The sequence below is a fragment of the Plectropomus leopardus genome, chromosome 22 (assembly GCF_026936395.1).
Source record: "Plectropomus leopardus strain MGB_pleo_1.0 chromosome 22, ASM2693639v1, whole genome shotgun sequence".
NCBI classification, from domain to species: Eukaryota; Metazoa; Chordata; class Actinopteri; order Perciformes; family Serranidae; genus Plectropomus; species Plectropomus leopardus.
The window spans coordinates 10,604,214-10,618,931 of record NC_142197.1 but is presented as its reverse complement, the minus strand read 5'-3'; the positions used below and the strand labels follow the sequence as shown (position 1 = coordinate 10,618,931).

Sequence of the window (14,718 nt, the reverse complement as noted above, 5' to 3'; positions counted from 1 at the left end):
GTTAGAACAATTCAAAAAAGAGTTGGTAGTTCAGTTTCTTCAGTTGTATTGCAGCTGATACAGAAGAAGGCACAACAAGATGATGAAATGAATGCAGCATTTGGAAACCAGTGCCACTGAAAGAGAGACTGCCCACAGTATTGTGGGAATAAAATGGTTTATTATGAAGTACTTCTGTAAACCTCTTAGAGTACAAAGGATTACAGATGGATAAAAAAGTACATTGTATTGAACTTTTCAATTATTATTCATTAAAAAAAAATATATCAAAAATATATAATGGGGTCTCTGAACACTTATGAAATATGTAAACGTTTATAAAAACAAATTGTATATGATTTAACATAAAACCAGTTTTAACAGATTTGGTCTATGCATCAGCAACCATCAAGCTGTGCTGGGTTCCCCCATCATCATCTTCTCGTCGTTTTCGTCCACATGCCTGTTTGGCTTCGCCTGCGACTTGAAGATGACGCGTCTGCACAGTGTGAGAATTGGCTTGTGGGGCTGAGCCTGACGCAGATCGCTGGATGGTGTGGTCATGTTTTCAGGATTCTGATTATAAGGAGGCAAATGTAATAAAAATGTAATGTTATGAAACGTAGTCAAACGCCAATCACAGTATAATCGTGAAAACCAAATGACCAAATACAACTTTAAAATTTACCCACCTTACACAGTCTGATAAAAAGGAATACCGGGATGCACATCAGTGGAATCATTAGAAGTACTGCACCTAAGATGTGGCTCCAGATGCTGTACTGATAACCGTACACCGTGAGTGTGTATGTCATTGTTAGGTTATATGACAGTACGATCTAGGGACAAGAAATGTTCAAGTTTAGGGGCTAAGCTGTCTGTTAAACAAGTGTTGTGTTGTGCTTTGTGGTGCAAGATAAAAGAGAATGATTGTAGGTTACTCAGTCAGTGAATAAAATGAAATTCTCTGCATTAATTCACACATTGCTCAAATAGTGAGGAAATTATATGGTTTAAAACATTTTCGATTGCTTTAACAGGCACATGCAAATAACAAACTATTGTTTAACTTGCAAAGTTCTTTGTCTCAAGATATATTTTTGTTATATCGCTTGATAATTTAACATAACTTCCTCTAAACTTAGTTTTAATGACAGTTTAGTGCAGTTCTTCTGTGTTTTAAATGCTGTGCAGCAACAAGTTCTGAAAATATGTTGTCAGAAAACAAACAGTAGGGAAAAAAATGGACAAAGCCAACTGGCTAGTGTACAACTGGCAGATTTTTTTGGAAGATTTGAACCTGCATCATATTGTCACTTTGTGCACTTGATATGGCTAACAGGTGTAATGTCATTGTTTTGGCAGCCCAAAAATTCCAAAACCTCATTAGTCTAAAAAATTGGACCCATTTTTCCAACAGCCCGTTATTTTAAAAAGAAACGCTGAATGCTCCTGAGACCTGTTTCTCCAAAAATACACACTCCCTGCAGTTCGTTTCAGCTCTCCAGCTGTGTCTGACTCACTGATTCCAGGTTATTTCCATCCATCTGTCCACTGAGCAACACATATTTTTTTGTTAAACCTGACTGTTGAAGAAAGGTTCATTTATTGTCAGGTAAAGGCAGCAGTCTCTCTTTAAGATAGAGAGACCAGAAGAAGGGGCAGCAAAAGATCTGTGTTCTGTTGTAATGAAAACATTAGAGGAAATAAAAAAAAAAAAGTAGATGAATCAAGTAAGAGAGATGTGACGCAGGTGTATCTCACCCAACAGATGAGCGGCGTGATGAACAACCAGCAGTACTTCAGCACGGGGAATGGTTTGTATCCGATCATGTCCTCAATGTTGTCATAGAAACGGTCAGCACCTGCAAAGTCATGGATAGGAGAAATAGTAAGAATTAGGGGGTTGAGCGATATGGATTTTTCAGGGCTGATACCAATACAGATTATTAGTAGTTAATGAGACCAATAACCAATATTTGAAACCGATATGTATTTACAAAAAAAATTAAAATCTTTTTGTCAGTATTTAGACTCTGGAATACAACAAACTCCAACGCAAAACTTTGTTTAAATGCCTTTAGCAAATGTCAAAACTGAAATGTTCAACATCACATACAAGAGTCAAGTGAAAATTTAAGTGAAAAAATAAATAAATAAAAATATCTCCCTTAGGTTTTGCAAAATAAAAGTTCCTCCCATGCTGAAGCTTTCTTTGCACTGTTTAATTAATTAATTTTCGATCATTAAAAGAAAATGCAAATACAGATTCACTCCTATGAAAGTTGCTGAGTGGCAGCTGAGCTCTTTTAACGTAACTCAGGATAAAGTCAAAATAAATGAATATCTCAAACTTTATCTGAAGCTTCTCTCTTACAGATAAGATGATACAGATGGAGGACACAGTGAAAAAATGTTGCCGGAACAATATCTAGAGTATAATCAAGTTCCTTTTTGTGATCCTATAAGCAAAAACTTCAAAAGATAGATATCTTCAGAAAAAAAAAGTTATTTAAGTGCAATAGTTGCTCACTGTTGAATGCAGTGCATTTAAAAAAAGCACCATGTAGTGCAGTGATAATGGCCAGTGGCAAGACTTACCATACACCCAGCCGATGATGGTGGTCTCAAAACAGACGATGAAGAGGATGCCCTGTCCACTGACACCAATGGAGTCCATCAGATGGAAGAGGAGTGACCCTCCCTGAAAGATTAGCAGAAAAAAAATGTAGGAAAAGAAGGAGTGTTTTTTTATGAAGGAGTGTTTGTGTTTTACACAACTGCAAGACAGCCATTAAGCCACAGTTGGTTGCACAGATCTCTCAAAATGTGGGTGCCTGAGCCACACACACACACACACACACACACACACACACACACACACACACACACAAAAGCATATATAAACACACATTTGCCTGCAGCAGAGCTGTGTACACTAACATAAAATATAGTCATTGTACCTTTTCAGTTGAAAATAGCTGGAATAGAATTCGCAAATCACTGTATTTGGTTTTTATTCACATTTTACACTGTGTCCCAACTTTTTTGGATTTGGGGTTGGACATCTACATGTTTGCATCTGACAGTTAAATTGAAAAAGAGCCAAACTATTTTTATAATTATTACAATTATTTTACATGTTTCTATCAAATAATCCCTTTCTCTCTGTGCCGCTTACCCCAGAGATGAATGGCAGCCCCAGTAGAAAAAAGACAACACAGGTGACCAGGACCAGTACCATTCTGGCCCGCGGCTTCCTCAGGTGACGTGGGAACAGATCCGCGATGGCTGTGACCAGGCTCTCCACACTCAGAAACTGCGTGGATGGAAAGAAATTAGCTTATTTAAGAGAAAGGCACGTTTACATGGAACCTACATTACATAAAAGTACCTGACTATCCAGGCCCAGGACGAGGATCATGAGGAAGAAGAACAAACACCAGAAGTTTGAGCCCGGCACCATCGACAGAGCCCTGGGATAGGCGTGAAAGATCAGAGCTATACCTGTAGAATATAATAATATAATAGAACATAATGCTTCGATCAATACATGAGAGCATTCTGCAATCTTCAAAAGCAGCGTTCTCATTTTTCCTCTAAAAAAAAACATGAATTTTTAAATTACAAATCTTTATCTCCACTTGTTTTTACCACGGGCCAGCCGTTGCGGCTGAAAAATAAAGCCAACACAAAGTGCAAAAAACTGAATTAAAACTTTACAGCAAAAATATAGATGTTATTAGATTATAGATTAAATTTTAATTCCCTCCATAAAAACCTTTGACTCTGATGCGTCCATAAAATCAACAAGAAGCTTGAGTCTGGCTTTTTCCAGTGTTCAGATTTCAATAAACAGAATAAAGCCTCAAATGCATATTTAAACACAAAAATTCTGAAAACGTACAACACAAAAAAACTATCGTGTAACCGTTAGTAACCAAGTGGGGATGTAAAAGAGTGATATCTCACGTTTATCCTTTTCTCCTGGGGTTTCTCAAACGTTTGACAAAACATTTGCTGTTTCTAGCATCTCTAATATAATCATTTCAAGCTTTATTAAATATGACTGAATATATTTGGATCATTGGTCGGACAAAGCTAGAACTGAAGATGTCAAAAAAATAATTGGCAGATTAATAGATATTGAAAATAATTATAAGTTGATGTCCAACGATGCATACAAAAGAAATACAATATCTGTTTTCAGATATTTCACAGATGACATTTGAAAACAGTCAAATGAAAGATTAGATGCTGAAAAGAGAGGAACGAACTCACCGCTTGATGCAACTTCAGCTAAATCCACGCCCATTTCAGCAGCCATAAATCCCAGTGTTGAGAACACAGCCAAACCAGCAAAGATACTGGTGCCAGTGCTCAGGCAGCACAGTAGCAAGCAATCCCTACAAGATACCCAAACGTCTGCACTGTCAAGGAGCACGATTGTTAAACTGCACGTATGATTATATGCTGTGTGTGAGGACGCTGACCTGTAGCAGTTGTTGTTGTATTTGTTGTAGCTCCCCAGAGCGGTCAGTACTCCCAGACATGAGTAGATGGAAAAGAGCACATCAAACACTGCGTCACGCCAAGCCTCAAAAAGGTAAAATGTAAGAGTTATTATAGTTCTGTATTTTTCATGAGTTTTTAGATTTTTTTTTCTTGAGAAAGATTGGTGAATGAGGCTCGTTGTAAAGAACAGTTGAGTTCTTACAGACGGTTGTGCGAGCATGTAGAAGTCAGGGTAGAGGTAATATCTCAGTCCTTCTCCAGCTCCTGGGAGTGTCACTCCACGGATAAAGAGGATGAACAGCATCAGGTAGGGTAATGTAGAAGTGACGTACACTACCTAAAAACACAAAAATGCAAACAAAAAGGAAGATCACAAATTCGTAAGTACATTCAAACACTAACTTGTTACATTAATCTGTTATAAGGGGATGTTTTTTTTGGTAGAGGTGCAGGGGAACAGGCAGAAATCACAACACTGACAATTATGAGTTTATCTAATATGAAGGACAGTACTTTCTACATCAGGAAAAGGTACTACTCACCTTTCCTGCAGATTTGATTCCTAAAAAGATGCAGAAGTAACACAAAATCCAGGCAAGCAGGAGACACACAGCTAAGTCCAAGTGTACCGTCCCCAGGTTTGCGATGAAGTCGGATGACAGCCTTAATACTTTGTTCCTGTAGGGAACATATCAGACACATACACACATTAATACAACTGCATCCTCTGCTAACAACATCCAGAATAGATGTACAGATGTGCAATGTATACAACACACTTTGTGTCTTTCTTGTGTTTTTTGTGAAAACTAGATATACCACCACGCAGTTGTATGTCAATTGCACTTACACTTTACATCCATGTATGAAAACATGATATTTCAAATACAGAATATCTACACAATTAGCATAGTTTTAATGTGGTTCTTGAGTTTTGGCCAAAAACATGTCATATGAAGACACTGTGACCTTGACCTTTGACCTTTGAATTCGACCTCCAGATTCTAATCAGCCCATTCTTGAGTCCATGTTATGCCAAATTTGAGGAAACTACTGTCAGGCAATCTTCAATTATTTCATAAAAAAAGGAGACATTTATATACCAAATTCTAAACTGATCATCAATGAGACCAAGTGAATATTTGTGTCAAATTTGAATAAATTCCCCCAAAGTGTACTTGAAATATCACTTTCACAAGAATGAGACGAATGCAAGGTCACTGTGATTTCTGACCACCAAAGACTAGTCAGCTCATTGTTGGGTCCCAAAATCCAGTGCCTGCACGGTACCAGTTCCTATGCATCTGGTATCTACCAGACTGGATTACGACACAGATTTATGCAGATATTACTTATTATTATCAAAGAATTTTTGTTTGTCTTTTGAAGGATAAGTGTGTGAGTGTGCACGTTTCTCACTGAAAGAACTCTTCTTCTGGACTTCTGTGGTTAATTTCTCCCCTGCAAATATAATTAAAAAACAAGCAAGCAAATAAGTTAAGTGAGGTAAAATGAAATACATTTTTCTGGTCTGACTGGTCAGCATTTCTGGGGATTCCCTGTAATGCTGAATAAACAACAAGTGATAGCAAAGTGCAATTTACTGCAATTATTGGGCTCCATTTTTCTGCAGCTGGGAGGCATGTTCATGTGTTTCATGCGCGAAATTCTCTTAAACACAGGTCAACATGTCATAGAAATCACACAACACTCTGTTTGGCCTCAACCAATATCTCCTAGTCCACTCGTGATTGAGTTTTTAGCGCACTTCCTCCACTTTCCCACGCACCGCCACAACATTAAGGATGCCTGAACAAAGGGAAGGGGTTCTGATCCTCTCCATCACCGGCACACATAACCTACTTGCCTCCATGTTAACAGACAAACCGCCTGCTCATCTAGCAGAAACAGAGTATTTAGAACGATAGTAATACAATAGTGATAGTAATTACAAAAGAACCTATAGCTGTTCCCTGTAGCATTTTTTAAACCATTTGACACCCTACCACCTTAAAACTAGGCTTGGTAAGTCATTAAAATGTATTAGGTCTACATTTAATGTTCAAACTGTCCCAAGAAAACAATTAATAGTGCTAGTCTTTATGACAGAAACAGATGTTAGGACTTCCTGCTCTGAACACATGAAGCATGGCTGTGACAAAGGTGCTACATCTACTCAAGCCAAGACTAATCTCACAGTTCTCGTTACTTTTTCATGTATCTCATTAAGAAAATAAATTGTGGTATTTCATACAGTATCAACTGACAATAAAAATGCAACTTACTCGTAACTGAAGTCGTAGTCAGGTGAGTCAAATATGGGTGGGGCTGACCAGTTGACCAAATGAGACTGAACATGGCAAGAGGCTAAGAGGTTGAGGAAAGATGGATGAAGTTGAATGCTTCCAAGTGTTAAATGTAAGGGAGAGTGTTTCCTCTTAATACCATAAGAAAAAGCAATACACACACAGAAAATCAAGCACATATGTGTTTCAACAAGGTGGTGTTGATTTGTAGTAAAGTATAGCTCACGGGTGTTCCACGAGTTGTCACATGTAGTCCAGGGCAACGGGCTTTGAAAGGAGTAATACACATAGCAGATGACCCAGGCGTACAAAACGATGTGGTACATGTTCACATAAGCCAGCATCACTTGGGATGCAATCCCCACCCCTGCAGGACACAGTGAGTTTTCACACAGTTAACTTCTTCCAAAAGTAACAGGTTCCCCGTCTCTCACCACTGTAGCACACAAGAGTGAAGGTTTCGTTTAAGCATTAGGGGGATGCATCAGCCTCATAAAACCATCCTGATGACATGAGCTCAACATTCTGTTTCTCTCTCTGTATCGTGTCATAATCAACAAAACGTATTTGTCTTTGATGTATGTCCTGTCTTTATTTTAGAGCAGCCTTTCTGGTTTAAAATTTAGATACTTGGGAAGTGAAGCTCAACAGCAGATTGCACCAAGCAGCTTACATTGAGGGTTGAAACATTTGCTGTATAAAATTTAAAAGTAGCTTTTGAGCTAAAACACCTTTACAAGTTTACAGTATTTGGAATAGGCAAATGTGGTCATTTTGTTTTGGGGGTCTGGATACAAACACTGACAAATTAAGACACACCGAAGAAAGCAAAATGAAATATACTCATTTCCTGCATGTCAACTTGAGCAATTACAAAAATCTGTCTGAGCTTTGTTTTTACCCTGGAACATGGGACATATCTTCCTCCAGGCCGTCACAGCGCTCTCACTGGTGTACTGGCCCAGTGCCGTCTCCAGGAAGAACACAGGGAAGCCACAGAAGAAGAGGCACACAAAGTGAGGGATGAAGAAGACAACTGCAAACATACACCAGTGAACAAGAGTCACTTGTTTTGGATGTAAAGTCAGGGTTCCTCTAATATTGGCAATGACGTGACAGAAAAACACATATTAACACATAAAATCTATGCATATTAAAGTTGAGGCAGGCAGAAATCAGGAAAAAGTGGAAAAAAAAACCTGAAGAATTTATAAATACATCCCCCTCCTGAAGCTGTCCCCTCTCTGTCCCACCCACAGCTTTAAGTCTATGGGGATGTAAAGGAGGATGGAAAGAGGAGAAGTCACTGTCTCAAACAACATCACACAACTGAGGTACATCACATGCGCAGTTAAAATTTGGCCTGCAGCTGCTGGGCAATCAACCAATAAGGTTGTGCAGGCTGTGACTTTTCTTCTTTCCACCTTCCTTGGACATATACAGAAGCACAACAGAGGAAACCAGCCAACAGGAACACTCTATCTCTTTGAATGCCCTGTGAATGGCCAGCATTTCCCGTCACTGACAAGATTTTGTAGAGCCTGAAAAAAAAAGCCAAGAGGAGGTGCAAAAGTATAGTTTTGTCTCGGTCCACTTGAATTAAAGTATGTTTGTTATGTGATTTATGCACAGTGGCACCAAAATAAAACTGCCTACCCTAGCTTTAAAGGCTGATCATGTGACTAGTTAAGTGGAATGAAAGGAATTTCTTTTAATGGAGGAGCTCATGGTTGGATTTAATATTTTTCCATGTTACTTAGGAAAAAAATGAAAACAAAACAAAGCAAGACAACAGCTTTATTTCGGAGAATAGAATCTGTAAAGAATTAACCTCATTGTTGATGTGTCGATGGCATCAAAGTAAAATGGTTGGCAAGCCACAAAAAGCTTTGAGCCAGCTTTTTACAGAAAGCTCCTGATTTAATATGTCTAACGTTTCTAATGACCTGCTTATTTGTTAGCTTTGATAACTGTTTTTAAATGTATTGTCTTCTCTGTCTGGTGGGCTGGAGACAAATTTCCACCCTGGTGGATAATAATATATATTGTTTTGTATTCAAACTATGAGGACAACAATGGAAACCCTTCCTGAAATGAATCCAGTTTGCCATTAAGATTACAAATAAAACTGCTCCATGATTTGTTTTTTAGTGACAGGCGGCTTTTGGTGTCACCTCCTTCATGATCAGTCTGTTTTTCCATCACTCTTTTTTTATTATTAATTTCACCATGCTCATACACATGCATGTGCGTGCATGCTTGCAAATACATATGTGTACATATTTTCACTCTGCATTTGCAATGCTTTTAGTAAACATGAGCATTCACCATAATAAACAAAACAGTCTCTGACCTCCTCCATTCTTGAAGCACAGATAAGGAAAACGAACAAAACTCCCGAGGCCAACGACCAGTCCAGCCATGGCGAGCATGAACTCCCTCTTGTTGGCCCATTTCCCCCTCGGCAGAGTCCCTTCATTTGAATGACCCGTCTCTGGCCCCGAGCCTCCAGCAGGAGCTGTTTCTTCAGTCATGGTCTTTCCGTCTGTCATGCGCACACACATTAAAAACAAGCGGACTGTAATGCAAACCATGTCTACATCTCTACAACTGTCGTTCCCACGATATAGAGCAGTGGTCTCAACAATTCAGTTTCTATATCGCCTCATATTTATCCTAATAACTCACGCATTAAAACTTCTGTCCTTTGGTTACGTCAACGCCAAATAAACGGCCTGACAGAACCGTTCACTCAAATGCCATTAACTCTAATGACTGCAAAGAAATTACTCGAACAAACTTGTGCTGATGATTTCAAAAACTATCCCTAATATAAATAACTGCAGAACACGAGGAAACTGAATATTTATAGCTCCTTAAAAAGGGAGTTTTACTCACCCGTATACGCGCTGTTGTTCTCCCCTGACTGACTGAGCGAAGTTTAAAGAAAAGATAGGCGTGTCCTAATGCACGCACACGCACACACACACACACACACACACACAGCTCCATTCATAAAGGAATGCACTTTTCCTCATGGATGCTCTCCCACCACAATGCGAACTTATCATGCCTCATTAGTGTAGCAAGAGCATGGTCTAAATTTTTTATTAATAGATTTTTTACTTTTATTGCACAGCTGCATATGTCCTGAACTCTCTTTGAAAATGATGTAGCATGGAAGCTATAAACATGGCTGGGTATACCCAAAACTTCCATTAAAAAAACAAAACTGCACAAATATGGGCGCACATGTCCTAAACTTCTTCTTTTCACTTTGGTTGAAACCCAACAAAGTAAAGAAGTGCTTTTAGCTCACATAGAGAGGAGGTGAGTCCAGGTGAGCTGAATCTCCCTGATTACATTTTCAGGGAGCAGCTGGTTAAACCTGTAGACTTAAGGAATGGTAATGATACAAAATACATAAAAATACAGTTGGTGCACTTTGACTTGCCCTGTTGTATGAAATGTGCTACACAAATAAAGCTACCTTTAGTTTCTCTTTGGCTTATAGCCACAGACTTTCAGGGAATATACTTTTTAACTTTGGATTTCCTTTACCAACAAAAATGTGAACACAACACTTGTTTTTGCTAACATTTTTCAAAAAAAAAAAATAAGATCCAGGACTTTTCTTTATGCATTTGAAAGTTGAAAGTAATTGTATATATATATAATGGGTTTGTATAGGTAGACTTACATATGTATTGATTCACTCATCTGTTAGCAGATAGTTGCCTTAGAAACTGAGGGGAGTGGGCAGGGATTACCAAGGCCTGTGGAGACCTGAAGGGGAAGTTGAAATACTAATGAAACACAGGGAATGCCACAGATGTCACAAGTTTTCAGTCAGCGTGCCATTAGCATGCTGACGGCAGCAATGTCCTCCAGAGCTGTTGCCTGTGAACTAAATGTTCATTTCACAACTACAGGCCATCCCCAATGCCATTTCCTTAAATTTGGAAGTACAGCCAAATGGGTGATGGGGACAACTTCTCAACATTTCTGTCTGCATTTTTTGTTCACATTTAATTGCCCCAAATCAGATATACATATTTTTTCTCTTACTTGTAGTGTTACTTATCAGTCAGGATTGTTTTGGTGTGAGTTGTCAAGGGTTGCAGATATTTGGCCATAGAGATTTTTGCGTTCACTCGTGTATAATGGAACAAGATGGCACTTGGCTTGTGGTACTCAAATCACTCAACAGTGATGTGTCTCTGCAGAAATTATGACCGAGTAATGACCCAGTCGTGTAGAGACTTTTCTTTCTATTGAACTACATCCGCCCATCATTTTACCGTGCTGAAAAAGCATGTACGCATGTTAGATAAGGTTAAAAGAAACACGGTTGGGCATTGTCACATTATGTACTTCATGTTATGTAGGTTAAGTTTTGGCTAATAAAATTTCGTGAGTTAGGTTTAGGAAAAGAAACATGGTGATGATGTACTATACAATATTGTATTGCTGATCATGTTTGTTTTATTACAATTTTTGGTGCATTCATTTGTGTAGTTATACAAATGAACAATGCATGAGAACAGTCTGCCCACAGTATTAGTGTAGCAAACTGCTCATTAATAAGATACTTCTGCAAACCTCAACCAGAACATAGGTGAACAGAAGAAAAAGTACATTATATTGAACTTGTTACAACTACTACACAACTACTAATTTGGCACGTGAAATAAACGCTCAGCAAAGATAGAGAGTCGAACAGGAAGAAGCAAAGATAAGAGGCAGTAAAAGATCTGTGTTCTGAAGAAATACAAACATGAAAATAATGAAAACATGAGAGGAGAAAGACATTAAAGTAGATGAACCAAGTAAGAAAGTTGTGATGCAGGTGCATCTCACCAAACAGATGAGTGGCGTGATGAACAACCAGCAGTACTTCATCCAGGGAAATGGTTTGTATGCGATCATATCGGCAATGTTGTCATAGAAACGGTCCATGCCCGGTCCTCCAGTGATGCATCTAACCTGTTTTAACAGAAACACTGATTCTTATCAATAAAAATCTTTAATTTGTTGGAGCTGGTATGTTTTTTTCTGAACCTCTGTATCACAGCTTTGTCAGGTATTGTCTCTGATTTAAAGCCTATAATTATGAGCATTTACGTGGTTCTATATTATATCCATGATAAGAAAAAAGTTAAAAACCTAGAATATTTGCCTAGAATATTCACTGCCAAAGCTCCAGAGCCCGAAAAGTTGTATTTAGGACGACCCAAAATAAAAGTGAAAGTGCACACAGGGGCAAGCACAGTAAAGTGGACACCTATTTTTCTGTCCTTTTGTCTTTTGTTGGTGTGACTCTTTTAATTTAACTCAGGACAAAAATAAATTAGAGTGAATCTCAAAGTTTTTAACAGAAACTGGTTTCCTGCGTACAGAAATAGACAGATACAAAATGTTTATGACACTGATGAAAAGGAAATTATGTTGGAATAAGAGCTATAGATATCTAGAAATTAGAAATAAGTTCCTTTTGGTGGCCAAATGGTCTCAAAAATGACCATTAAAAGGACGCTGATGAAATAGGTACTGAAGTTGTCAATCAAAGCGTAGAGGTATGCCCCTCCCTGAAATATGAGCAGAACTACAGTTTTCATTTTGGCGTTGTATGGCTCCACAAACCAGTCAAATTGCACTTACAGTTTACACCCACACACAGCAACTCCCAAGCACTAATATACATGCTTAACCACAACAAATGACACGCAAAGAGGCAGCGTGACTTCAGTTTTGAGGTCCATATTGACATAGTAATTTAATCTTTACTAGATAGTTGTTTGTTCACAGCTTTGGGGCCCTCACTGACAGCATCTGGGTAGCATTAGAGCCACAAAAGCACTGCGAGTCTCCCCTTGTGAAAGTCAGAGCTGGCCAAATTCCAGAGCAATGCACAGGCCCTTACTCTGGCCCCACCGTGTGTGTTAGTCGTTGCCAGTCTCGGGTAAGAAATGTTCGCCTCAGTTTGAGGCAGAGAATCTTCACATCTGACTCTATACAAAGACATAGCTGTTGCATCTTTAGAGGCATGCTTGTTGTCTAGAATTCCTCTTGGCTGCTCTGGATACAGATTCACATGCAGACTAACACATTCACAGATATTCATTAAGGAGATGCAGGCCAGAACTCAGCTACAACTTCCTCTGCAGTTCAAGCTGGAGTATGTTAGAGTAAGACTTATTGAAAGTGTATCATTTTTAAGAGCATCTGGCATTGCATAACTCTGGCCCATAATTGCTTTCACCTGCTCTCCACACCACACCACATAATGTTCTTGCAGATGTTCCCTTTGCTTCCTCTCCTGATGACATGCAAGATTCCCACAGTGTGCCAGAGCTGTATGAGCAGACGTTCTTATGTATGCGGCCACATTTTGTCTTCTAACTCATAAAGGAAAAAGAGAGACGATCAGACACGTCCATTGAATTACATAATGCATCCGAACGAGCAACACAGGAGTCCGTACAAACAGACAAAGACTAGAAAAGAAACGCTGCAGAAGCAAATATCAGTCCACCACTCACAGGAATGTTCATGCAACCATATGAATGCATGTACAGCTATATGACCACAGAAGCAAAGGACAAGACACCACCCTGATTGAGGGTTCACCCTCTGGTGATTACATTTGACCCCTACAATCTTTGCTGTGAATCATCAAAAGCAGGACGTAAATAGAGAAAGAGCAGCAGGGGGAGGGGAAGGGAGAGGAGTGACAACCTACTCTCCTTTACTTCAGTCGCAGTTACTGGCAGATACAAAGGCTGTCATTGTGTGAGAGGGACACAGTGACTTCTTCCTTGTTTCTTCCTTGTTTTTTTCAGCTCTCCTCCATGTTTGCACATATAACTTAAGTCTTAACAATTTAATAAATGTCATTTTCATCCTAATAGCTCACACATTAAACTTTCCACCTCTGGTTTAGTCAAATAATGAAAAAAATCTTTTCATAAAACATTAAACTCCCAAATGCCATTAACTGCAAATTTATTTATTTATTTATTGGCACACAGGGAAGAAGGATACTGGCCCACAGCCCAAGCAAATGACTTCAAAGACATTCATCGACAAACTTGTGCTGGGGATTGCAAAAATTACCCATAAGAAAAAGCACTGCTGCACATTACAGGGTAATTATATATTTCTGGCTTCTCAAAAAGGGATGGGAATGTATGTTACTCACCCGTGAGCGTGCAGTTGCCCCATTAATGAACACCCCATGTAACGAAGAGAAGTCTGAAGAAAAGCTCTATCCTATAGAGGGGTGTGTCCTAATGGACACCACACAAACACACAAAAAAAGAAAGAAAAAAGACATAAGTAAATAATTACAAATATTGAATTAAAATATTAATTATAATAATATTAATTTAAAAACTAATGAGTATATGTTTATGATTAAACAGGACAGAAAAACATCAATATCTTCCAATTGAACATTTTTTTTCAGGTAGATTAATTTATTTTTGCATTTCTGTGTCTATTTCTCAGTGAGGAAGGAGATCCTAACCTCTACATTTAATTATTTAGTGATGAGTTTGTTTGTTTATTTTCATGGGCTATTAATTTCAGCATGAATTTAGTCTTTTATTGATTAAATTGCAGTTTTTGTTTTGTTTGTTTTTTGACTGTTTCTATTTCTACATTTATCCATTTATTTATTTAAACATATGTCATTTTCCATGCTTCACATTCACATCCTCAAATAAACTTGCTTAAGTTGCAAGCTCAAACATGTTAAACCCTCATTTAATCTTTCATTTTCCAGGTTCCCTGCATAATATTCTATACTCCCTGTATTTATCTGTGTATAATTTAGTCTCAATTAAGCCATTTTAGTACCTTTCATGACAAACTGAGGGCGTCAGTGCTCCACGCAGGAGGGAGGAGTTACATCACA

At 38.4% G+C, this 14,718-nt stretch overlaps 1 protein-coding gene across 2 annotated transcripts; it reads right to left on the bottom strand.

Annotated features, from left to right (window-relative positions):
- Window positions 1-140: 140 nt before the first annotated feature.
- On the bottom strand, window positions 141-14,710 carry LOC121961421 (sodium- and chloride-dependent GABA transporter 2-like). 2 transcript variants are annotated; one of them, XM_042511411.2, is made up of 18 exons: window positions 14,661-14,710; window positions 14,002-14,089; window positions 11,661-11,786; window positions 9,154-9,345; window positions 7,702-7,836; window positions 7,027-7,167; window positions 6,780-6,861; window positions 5,914-5,955; window positions 5,037-5,172; window positions 4,697-4,831; window positions 4,473-4,576; window positions 4,261-4,385; window positions 3,374-3,486; window positions 3,161-3,298; window positions 2,581-2,683; window positions 1,744-1,844; window positions 672-818; window positions 141-555 (listed from the first exon to the last, which is right to left on the bottom strand). In XM_042511411.2, the coding sequence occupies exons 4-18, from the start codon at window positions 9,332-9,334 to the stop codon at window positions 388-390; spliced, it is 1,851 nt and encodes a 616-aa protein (XP_042367345.1). In that variant the 5' UTR covers window positions 9,335-9,345; window positions 11,661-11,786; window positions 14,002-14,089; window positions 14,661-14,710; the 3' UTR covers window positions 141-387. The 2 variants fall into 2 exon arrangements, with proteins under 2 accessions (XP_042367345.1, XP_042367344.2); XM_042511410.2 differs by lacking the exons at window positions 11,661-11,786; window positions 14,002-14,089; window positions 14,661-14,710 and adding an exon at window positions 9,699-9,823.
- Window positions 14,711-14,718: the final 8 nt, after the last annotated feature.